Source organism: Corvus kubaryi, unplaced genomic scaffold (genome assembly GCF_017639235.1).
Source record: "Corvus kubaryi isolate FWS band 111438036 unplaced genomic scaffold, C.kubaryi_AGA036_p1.0 split1-37296, whole genome shotgun sequence".
Taxonomy (NCBI): Eukaryota; Metazoa; Chordata; class Aves; order Passeriformes; family Corvidae; genus Corvus; species Corvus kubaryi.
The window spans coordinates 4,434,467-4,445,916 of NW_024582075.1; the positions used below are offsets into that span (position 1 = coordinate 4,434,467).

The 11,450-nt window shown below is 40.5% G+C and overlaps 1 protein-coding gene across 1 annotated transcript; it reads left to right on the forward strand.

The window, feature by feature from the left end:
* Positions 1–7,608, forward strand: TMED7 (transmembrane p24 trafficking protein 7). Its single transcript, XM_042012943.1, has 3 exons — positions 1–272; positions 2,554–2,799; positions 4,708–7,608. The coding sequence occupies exons 1-3, from the start codon at positions 105–107 to the stop codon at positions 4,942–4,944; spliced, it is 651 nt and encodes a 216-aa protein (XP_041868877.1). The 5' UTR covers positions 1–104; the 3' UTR covers positions 4,945–7,608.
* The last annotated feature ends 3,842 nt before the right edge of the window (positions 7,609–11,450 follow it).

Sequence of the window (11,450 nt, forward strand, 5' to 3'; positions counted from 1 at the left end):
CGTCCCCTCGGCCACGCCGCGTCCCGCCCGCAGCGCCCTCAGCCCCGCAGCCCCCGCCGCCCCGAGCCGCTCCGCGCCCTCCTCGCCTCTCCCCGCGCCGGGTGATGCCGCCGCGGAGCTCCCGGGGGCCGCTGCCGCCCTTGCTGCTGGTGTGGGCGCTGGCGGCCTGCGCGGCGCGGGCCTCCGAGATCACGTTCGAGCTGCCCGACAACGCCAAGCAGTGCTTCTACGAGGAGATCGCCCAGGGCACCAAGTGCACCCTCGAGTTCCAGGTACCCGGGCGGGGGGAGCCGCCCCGGGCGTGGCCTCGCGCTGGCCGGGCTGGGCCGCGGCCCCGAGCCCAGGCCGCTGCCGGGGAGCTCTCCCTCACCTCCCTTTCTTTAGGGAGTATTTGGGAGCAGCGCCTGGCACCGGAGCAGCGGCTGGATCCAATGAGCGGTTTCCAGCTGGACTAAGGAAAACTGCGGGAGCGACTGGGAGGCTTCCGTGTAGTGCAGGGCTGAGTGGGGCACAGAGCTGGCCCTGCAAACTGGCAGTGTCTGTGCCCTGGTCGCTGCCATGTAGTGCCCCACCTGAACAGCGCAGAGAATACCTAAAGCACACCTGACCAACAAGGTGCCGGAGACGTAGTTTCCTTGTGGTTTGTGAAGCATCGCCAGGATGAGCATAGTATATCTTAAGAGCTAATGTTTAGTATTCCAGAGTACAATTCAGATTTGGGTTACATACTAAACAGTGAAAGGGTGATAGGACAAGCATGCAGTACAGCATCACTGTTTTGGTGCCTCTGAGTGTATTAGCAGGGTTGGAACCTTTCAGTCTGTCACTTCAGTAGATGAAGTCAGTGGCAGTACGCAGCAGCATGAGACAAAAGTCATCCCTGATGACTTTTTGGGGGCTTTTGAAAGGACTCTGTGACTTTTTTGGGCTGACTTTTCTTCCTGAAGTCCTGTGCTTTCTAGTTTCTTGGCTGCTGTCCCATCAAAGTATATTTGGGGAATGTTGCTGCCAAATATTACGATGTTACTATGTCCTCTATGTTCTTGGTCCTGGATATCTTTTTCCCTACCCAAATATTTCTTGTCCTTGACTGTTTCTTCTATAAAGTCTTTTCTGTATAGTACTTTCCTTTGCAGTTTTGAAGTGGGAATCACTGGACAGATAAGCCTGCTGTTGCCACTTTTACTGGTGACCAGAACAGGGTTAGCACTGCTAAAAGAAAAGTCTGGATTTGACCAGCCACTGGCAGGCTGAAGTGCTGTGTGAATGTCCTTTGGCAGTATGTCTCAAGGGCTGACACAAGGTACAGCAAGTTCTGTGGAAGGAATCCTAGGGGAACTTCAAAGCCCTGGCCAATCTTTACTGCCTCTATGTAAATCGACATTTTCAGGGTGTCTGTGCAGCTGAATGCAAGTGACTCCCATGTAATTGGTAAAAAGCACACCCTTATCAAATTGTAGATTGTATTTTAAAAATGAAGAGCTGTGTTATTGCTTGCCAATTGGATACTTGTAAAACTTTGCCTTTGTGGAGGAGCTGCTGTTCCAGTCTGCTGTTATTTCAGTTTTACCACTGACGTCATCATTTTAATAATCTGGTACTTCAGTAAACTGATGAGCCATTTGGACTGAAGTGCAGATACAGACACTAAAATATTTCAGTGATTTCTGCACGCATATGAAATAAGTCTCTTCCTCCTTCAGCGTGCTTTATCTAAAAAGTAAAAAATTTGCAGCAAGGATAAAGTGTAAGACTGCTATGTAAGAGTCATCAGAATACCACCTTGTGGACACCTAAACTCCTGATCAGTCTTCCTGTAGAATCCAGGTTGTAATACACTGTAGACCAACAGTAATCAAAGCCTCAAAAACCCCTTTGGGACAATAATGAAGTTTTGAGTCAGTTGCAGGCATTATCCGGATGTGCTGGTTTTTGGAAGAACTCCCATGTGTAACTGTGCAGGAGGGAGGTGACAGGTCTCCCAGAGTCTTGCTCTGTTGTTAGAAGCAGATAGGGAAACTGGACAGATTGGAATTCCTGTTCTACAGGTCAAACACCATTCCTGCAGCCTAACCCAGCTGATACAGTAGGGCAGTTACACTCTTCTGGCCACACAGGAAGGAAGTATTTTGCTGCATGTTCACAGTCTCAGCTGGATGAATCAGTTCCACGAAGGACTTGTGTATACAAATGTCAGACTCATTACAGTCATGTCTTTGCTGTCCCGTGGAGTTTCATCTACTGTAGCCTTTGCTGTTGTACAGTTATTAATAACAAAGTAACTGAAATTGGTCTCCTAAAGGGTTTGAAAATACAGTTGACATTGCATATGCTGAATTTAAAGCATTTTAAATTATCTTCTGTGTGTTGTCCATGGGAATATAATTTTGCAGACTTGCTTTGAAAGATTCTCATTCAAATGAATGCATTATATTTTAAAACACTTATCAAAGCAAAAAGCTTTGCAGTTCCACCTGACAGATCATACTTCTTAGAAGAAATATATCAATGTCCATTTTTTTAAAGAGACAATTTCTTGGTTTTTGTTTCCAGGTGATCACTGGAGGTCATTATGATGTTGACTGTCGGTTGGAAGATCCTGATGGCATTGTACTGTACAAAGAGATGAAGAAACAATATGATAGTTTCACATTTACTGCATCCAGAAATGGAACATACAAGTTCTGCTTCAGCAATGAGTTCTCTACTTTCACACACAAAACTGTGTACTTTGATTTCCAAGTTGGAGAAGATCCACCACTGTTTCCTAGTGAGAACAGAGTAACTGCACTTACCCAGGTAAAATGCTGTTGTATTTGACAAAAGTTGTTAGGTGAAGGCATTTTTTTCTTCAAGTTCAGCTGCATTTGTTATCTATGTCACTTTTGAAAATAAATTAATTGAAGCTTTTAAAGTACTCTAAATTACTACAAATAGGCTTTCTTTGTAATGATAGGATTTGTAGAACAAAAAACAGCTGAGAAGCAATCATCGAATGTTTAAGAGGAAATTAGTTCAGAAACATAAGGCTACTATTGTTTGGGGTCTTCTTGTTGGGGTGGTTTCTGGGGAGTTCTTTTGATTGTTTTCTGTTTGGTTGGTGGGGTTTTTCTGAAGTTTCTAAGGAAACTTCCTTTTAATGCCTCAGCAGTGTCCCTCTTGATGTGTGGAATTTGCAAACTAAATATTGGTGGAATAGGGTTTAAAAAAATTTCCAGGCTCTGGAGAAACTGGGGATTGTTTCTATATTTAAAACAGGAGAGTTTTTTTAGGAGGAGGACTCATTTAACTACTGTTTTTTAAATGGAGAAGAAAATTCTAGCAAAATAAATTAATAATGTCAGCTGTATTCATCTGGCTTCTACATATTTGTTTTTTTTAAGTCTACAAAGTGTCGGAGCATCACTGTTACTATATTTTCAGGATTTTACAGTTATGTACCACCTCTACACAATCTAAATACATTAAAACTTCCTTTGGAACGTTTAATGAATTCCTGCAGTGCTATATTTTGTGTTCAGATTCTTGATACTGTATCTCTTAATTTCTTTTCCTTGCTTCTCTGGTAAGGAGGTTCTTTGTGCAGTTCTGGTCAGGCTTGTGGCATGACCAAATTTGGGCAGCCTTTCATGGGAGTAGTTAAAGGTAAATCCCTAAAACCAGTGTGACCTTGTTTAAATCCCTTGTGCAGATCAGGTTGTTTCTACATTTTACCAACAGCAAAACTTAGTTAGGGAAAACTCTTTCTGAATTTTGTTGAGCAGATTACCTTAGACTTGTTCAGACATGTGTCTTGAAAGTCATCAACTTGAAGATATGGTGAGACACAAATATAAGTGACTGAGAGCGGCCCTATAAGGGTGTTAGACCTTTCCTTTTATGATAATTTGTGCTGTTCGATCTTCAGGAAGTACTCATGTTAAGCCATTAAAGAGAAACCTAAAATTGTTAGTAGAAAATAAGTCTATTGAAGATGTATTGACTAATCTCTTGGTGATCAAAACACGGTGAGGAGTACTTTTCCTTACAGAAGATAAAGTGAAAGTGCAAGAAATTTATATAAAAATGACCTAGGGCTTGGAAAACCAATAATGCTTTTTTAAAATGAAAAATTACAATGAAATTGGGCAAGTTTCTAAGTATTTTTATATGAGTATGGTACTGAGTGTTCAGGAGCACTGAAGGATAGCAATTGTCCCTTCCCTAACCACTTCTTGTATACGTGACTAAGAGAATGGTCTCTTGACAACAGAACAGACATTGTACAACTTGAGTGAGAATGAAGCAATGAAGAACGTCATATTTGTGAAACAGAAGCATTTAATATATGCTGTGTGCATATTAGTATTCTAAGCAACTGCTTGTTTTCCTGTGGAATTAACAGCTGGAGGATCACTGACATTTCAGAAATGTCTCTGATGTTCATTTTGAATCTAAATATTAATTTAGAATTTTTTCATTCATTCTCAGAGCTCTTTACTTTTTATTAGATCTGTGGTTTTGTCTGCTTCTGTATTTAACAACACCACATTTTTGTGTGTAAAGTTTGATCAGTAAATTTTACTGTATTTACACTATTTCAGTCTGACATTTGTCTGAGTTAATTCTTAGCTTGCAAAGTCACATGACTCCTCATTTTAAATACCAAAGCACAAAACCACTAGAAGTGTTCTTAATTCTGTGTTGTGTATTTGTTTGTTTCTGCAGATGGAGTCTGCGTGTGTTTCAATTCATGAAGCTTTGAAGTCTGTCATTGATTATCAGACTCACTTCCGCTTGAGGGAAGCACAGGGCCGCAGCAGAGCAGAGGATTTAAACACAAGGGTGGCCTACTGGTCAATAGGGGAAGCAATCATTCTTCTTGTTGTTAGTATCGGGCAGGTGTTTCTCCTTAAAAGCTTCTTCTCGGATAAAAGAACCACGACAACGCGTGTTGGATCGTAACCAGTGGCGGTAATGTTTCAGGTGTGTTACTCACTAAGATTAGCAGTTCTCCAACTAACTGTAGGTACAGAGGTCTGAATATATGCAACATTCAAATGTGTATACTCCTCATCTCTTAAAAATCACAAAACAGACAGAAAACATTATGAAAGGGACGCATAATTTGAAATATTTTTAAGGATCCTTTGGCACTTAAGTGTTTCAATTCCTATATTAAAATATCTGTCAGTGTCTAGTCTCTCTTTATTTCTACTGATACTAATCCAATCCAAGTATGATTTTTACCAGTACAATTAGTCATCTGCAGTGTAACACTTTAAAATAACCCAACAGTCTAGTGTCTGATCTGAGAGATGATATATATGGAAATCTCATTTGATTTTAATTTTCAGGCTGAATATCTTGGATTATAAAAATGAAAATGTGATTAACTGTAGTGCACTGATTTGATTTTGCTGTTTTAAAAAAATGCAATCACACCCCTTGCTTATTTGTAAAATTGTTGAAAGCTTGGCACTACATTGTGGTTCACTTTCTTCATCAGCCTGGAAAGTCTTCATCTTCAAAATTTGCTGAATTTTATACTTCATTATGATTGCTTAAACATACATTTCTTCTGTATTAAAATAAATACATTTTCTCTTTTGCTACGTTTGTTTTACTGAAGAAATTGTAAGCTGAGACTACTCAGGAAATCCACTTCTGCATACGAAAGAAATCCAAACTTCCAAGTTAATGTAAAAAACATGCAGTAGAATAGGGAGTCTTGTAACTTTGTCATTGAAACTGTGCAGTACTCACATATGCTGCTGCTGCCTTTTGGATTTAAGACCAGAAGTAGCTTGGTTTGTTAAGCAGCACAGCACCAGCACTGGTTGAGGTTATATTATGTGTTAGGCACGTACAAAGCTTTTTACTAAATTGTTTTCCTAGTAAGAGGGCAATTTTATATTGATACTATTGCACAAGTGCTGTAAATATTCCTCTGTGTGGTGCACTGAGACATGACGGCCTTGTGCATCTAATTGCCACTCTATTTTGTTAGTGGTCAGGAAATGTTTTAAATATTTCAGGTTATATTTTTGGTAGAGTTATTAGAGTTGCATTGTTTTCACTGCTCATGTCTTCAGTAGCTTACGTACTGTAAAGTTCTGTTTTATTTAGTTGTGGAAGGTAGTAAATATATGTACATGCCCATAGCTTGAATTGGGCTGGTCATAGTTAGGCTAAACTCCTTCAAATGGCTCTGAAAGAAAAAGTAGGCTGACCAATTCTTAAATGCACACAAAATTAAAGTGAAAAATTTGTGATGTATTACTAGCTAAATCAAAAGATGCTTCTTGTACAAGTGCTCGTCAAGCAGAGAAAGAGTGCTACACCCTTATTAATTGCTTATATTATTTCTAGTAAAAATTTGAAATTACATGTTCAGGTGACACTTGAGCAGTCTGAAGAATTGATCTAAGATGACTTGATTTTAAAATCATGTCATGGCAGAAAAAAATAAAAGTGTCCCTACTCTGTTGTGGACTGAATGACTGCTCTTTTGGAAACTGAAGGAAAACATCAGACAGCTCAAAGATTATTTAGAAAGTCATGGAGGTATTAAAAATCTTTTAAGTAAAATTCAGGATGTAAAGTTTTGCTGTCCTGTACTGAATTTTGAATACTGCAGTCTTGTTTTGGGATGCAGGTTCCCCAGAAATAGTTAGACCCACTAATACGAGAAAACAAAAGAGTTTGCTTTTGTCTTGCGGTACAAATCTGTGCCTGCACACAACATTCTTGATTGTATCTCTATGCTTTCTTCTTGTGTTTCAGCAACTGACGTCTAGTACTTTTTGTGCTGCATTGCACACAATAATGAAGCAAGTGGTACACTTTTGGTTCAAGTGTCAAAACATGATTAGTTTGCTAGTGTTCACTATCTCTGGAGTTTGAATATTAGTTATGTATCTTTAATCACATCAAAGGCATTTGTTTTAAGGCTTGAATTGTGTTGGGGTTTTTTTCCACTGATTTGTTCTGTGTGCTGGCAAAATTGGTAAATAGTGCTATAAAACTGATGATGATCAGCTATCGCATGTCTCTTTATCTTTCATAATGTTTGAATGTGGGAAGTGGACTGTTCAATATTAGTCCCACTGCAGAGGTTTAGCACACTTGACTTTTCCATTGAAGTTAGGTGTCTGAACCAATGCTCTGGCATCCTGCTGCCTAATATGCAGCACCAGCTTAACAATGCCTTTTTTTTTTGTGTTGTTAAAACCATGGCACAAATACACATTTAAACATAGCTGTATATAGTTTTTAAAATAACTGACTAAATAGAATATAATAAAACACATGCTAACACGCAGTGGGTGAAGAAGTGCATTGTGACCTTTGGTTAAAGCTGCACCTTTTTAGTATATGAGCAGTTTGGTTAATGGTGTGATACACAAGAAAACACCCTGCGTTAAAGGGGATATAACTGTGTTTTTAATAGCTAAATGCTCTGGGTTTCAGCTATGCGTTGGATGTTTTATGTTTACAAGACTTCTTTTTGTGTCCTGAAACGTCGGTTCTTTAGTTTGAGGGCATGGGGGGAAAAATTTAGTTTGAATAAGACAAAAAGCAGACCCTGTGAATATTGTATGGGAAAATAAAAAATTAATATATGAATGTGGTCTGATTGTTTTGTTTGCATATGGTTTTGGGAAACATTATTCTTCAAAAAAGCTTTGCATCATAATTTGAGTAGTCAACTTGTGTTCTAACATACTACGGTTAATCTACCCCCTGACACTTGATCATTACTTCTGTTGCTGTACATCACAAAGGTTCACTGCTGTTCGTAATCAGCCGTGCTTAGCAAGGCAGTGTGGTTACTGGCTCTTTGCTCAGCACGTCACTAATGCAGGCAGTCATAATCATAAATCTCTTCATGTTGGAGCAGAATTCAACTGCAGATGCCAGAAATTATTTGGGATCTACTGCATCCTTTCGCATTAATTCTGCAAATACAAAGTTATGGGGGGAACTGGAAAGGTGCCTTCAATTAGTGTTGTCCAATTATGAGTTTTGAACTTCAAATAAGCAGTAACTAATTGTGTGATATGAGGTACTTTATATTGCATGGCTTAGGTTTAAAGAATAGGTATGGTAGGCATCATTGTTTTGTGTGGACACCTTCCAAAATTACTCCTAAGTCAGTTGCTGTATATTCAGAAAATTTCAAGACTATTTATACAGGAGTTGGATTAAGAAAAGCTTTTGTCTAGAAGTGGGTAAGTGCTCTGTCAGTGATGTGTTGCTGTTATGGTCAAGTAGTTGTCTGGGGCTTTTTCAGGTGCATGGCACCCATGATTTAAAGTAACTTAAGTTGTGGTCTGAAGTGCTTTTCTGCTGAAAGCTGATAATCCTACCAAAAAAAAAAAGACAAAGTGAATAAATGAGTCAGTGGATCAAGTGACATGCATCATGATGATGAAGGCTTTAATCAAGGAGGAGGTAGAAATGTGCTCTAGACCACCACAAATTTAAACAATTCCCGGACTGCCAGGCTACCAGAGAGCACAAGTACAGCAGTGATACCATAACCACCCCGTTCAGGGGCGAGAGGAAACCAAGAGTTTAACACAGGCCCTAAATGAGATGGATGCAAAGTCTTTCTCTCACATTCTTCCCCTTGACTTGCAGAATCAAGTTCCAGAAAAGCAAGGTTATGCTCTGTGCGTACTGAGGGTGCTACCAATTTAGATCAAGTTAAGTGTTGTGAGACATGTAGGGAAGTGGTGACTCAGCTTAGCTTAGTAAAAACTCTGACAGTGGTAGCTCTCAAAAGGTTCATTATTTGTATTAAAAAGTCCATGTTGCACTCCACAGGGCAAGATGTTATGTAAACTTAAGGTGGTTACTTCACAACACTTCTAAGCAGATTGATTTGGCTCACTCATACCTTCTCCCCCACCTGCTGACAGGAACCAACATACATGTCCAAGTGGCCTGCCAGCATCTGTTGTGTGCAACACACTTTTAAGCAAGTGGATGGCCTTGTGTGTCCATGTTTTATGTTTCTTATTACAGGCTGTTTTGCTGGTGAACTAACAGGAAAGGGAGTGACATGAGTTATGCTGTAGTTTTGTTGCCAGCCTCCTGTGTTCAGGATGGAAAGTCCTCAAGTGAGTCATCTGAACTGTGGTTTTACCAGAGTGCAGAAACTAATCCTGAGAGGAATACCATGTTCCTTAATTTCACTGCTGATCGTTGTGTGTTTGGGTATCAGTAGAGGCCATTGAACAGAACTTCTCCTTTTTGTGATCTGAGTCTCACTGTGAGATACTGTCCAGCTCAGAATATAGCACATGAGAGGCAATACAGCAGGATGCCATCCCTTCAATAGCCTGCACTGTTCAGGTGCACATTCCATAGCTGAATGTATTTTTTGGTGTGTTTCCCCCAGAAGGATGCAGTGACCTCCTGCAGACAGTATGTAACAGCATATGGTCCTTTAGCAGCTGCACCTTTGAGAGGCCTCTGCTTGATGGGGTATTCCTGGCTTAAGGATGAACCTTTATGTTAGGGATGGTATCTATATCCCTATAGGGATAGGACATTCTGTCCTAAATTTATGTACAGGGATTTTCCTAGCACCAAGGACAGCAGATTTGTTCAGACCTTACTGTAAATGAATACAAATTACCAGAAAGAAAGTATATGAAGAACCAAAGGGAAGCATTTTCTTCCTGGAAGAAATCAAACATGAGGAAAAAGGGGTTGGGAAGGTTAACATTGATATGAGTCAAGCTTTTTTGGCACAGCACTGTTTTTTGCTCTTGTGTTTGGAGAACACAATACCACTAGGTGTCAAGAAAGTAACTCAACAGGGACAGAAAGAGGGGGTAAAAGAGGCAGAAGAGAGGGGAAAGAAGGAGGAGGAGTTAGGGAGTAAGAAATGACAAAAAGAAGGGAGAGGACAGATGGGACAAAGCAGAGAAAGGAGCCCATTTCTGGGCTCTGTGCTGGGTTTATGAGGCTTGAGGAGTGTCCAGCTTGCTCCCTATGGACAAGAGGTGCTCCCTCTCCTGGGATGCTGGTAGCTTTTGGTGGCTGCTGCCCCCAGTACAGGTTCACTGCACAATCTACAAATAGCAGCTGAAAATCACACCAGAATCAACTCTTCTTGATGCATATTGGCACACATGTAGTGAGGAATTCAATGAAAATTGCCCTGGGGGAACTTAGAAGAAAGATGTGTCAAATGGTGGGCGAAAGATGGAAGAACAGGTGGCTGCTACGGGGAGGGAATGTGAAGGATAGAGGATGGTAACAACCAGGAGGTGCTGTCACCTATGAAATACTCTGCCTCGCCTAAAACGAGCTGTTAATCCAGTGATACAAATCCCCAGTGACTGCATTTCTGTGTCAGGGACTGTCTCGAGCTACTGACTTAAGGTAGTCAGCTGCCCACCAATTCTGCATGTCCCTTTCACTCACAGAGATGCCTAAGACATTTAAGAGCTCACTTATTACCACACCACACTTGCTCTTCTCTGGATCAAAAGCCCCCAGAATCCAAAAATTCACAGAGCAGAAAATGAGTCCATATTTCATGACTTGCACAAATCCCTAGGCCAAACCCCTAGTGACTACACCTCATTAGGTGAAATTGTGCAGCAAATGGAATTTTCACGCTCTTGCAACTCTCACCTTAGAAAGAAATTGCTTGAATTTCAAAATGCAATTAAGATCTTCAAAAAAACATTGGAAAATAATGCTTTCAGGCAAAATATATGGCATTTGTCAGTCTAAATACTGCAGTTTAATTTCAGTTATAGACTGTCAGGATCTACAATACATTAGAACAGAGCACATGACAGGATGTCTAAAACATTTCTTTCCTCCAAGTTACTATACTTTCCTGCAAGAATACTCAAAACTTCCCCTTACTTATACCCCAAAACCCCAAGAGGTGAAAGCTGGGCCTCCTGCAGCCAAGAGTCCTGCACCCAGTGCAGTTAACAGCAGAGGAAAACACTTGTGGGTCTCCTGGGAATCTGTATTACTCTGTAGGATTGGGCTCAGGACATCTGTTTCCTTTCCATAATATTTTCTCATGACTCTGTGTGGAAGCAGGACTGCTATAAACTAGGATTGCTTCTGAGCACTTCACTGGAAGCAGTGATTTTACTGATGCACTTTTTTGGAAGTACACTGAATGCACAGCAATAAAGATACAGGATGAATGGCACATGTCTGAAAGTGTAAATTAATGTGCTCCATGAATGCCAAGACAGAAACGTTGCTGCCTACCTTCAGCTCATCTCTATAGGACTGAACTTTCTCACCATAAATCCTGACACTAGCGCATGATAAAAGAATCCGATTAAGTACAAAAGTTAAATAGAAATATTGAACTTCTGGCAGTCATAGAGGTAAAGCTCTATACAGGGAAGGATGACTGATTTAGAGCAGGGAGCGCTAACAGGCTCATTGGTAACACATCATCTTTACAAATACATAAA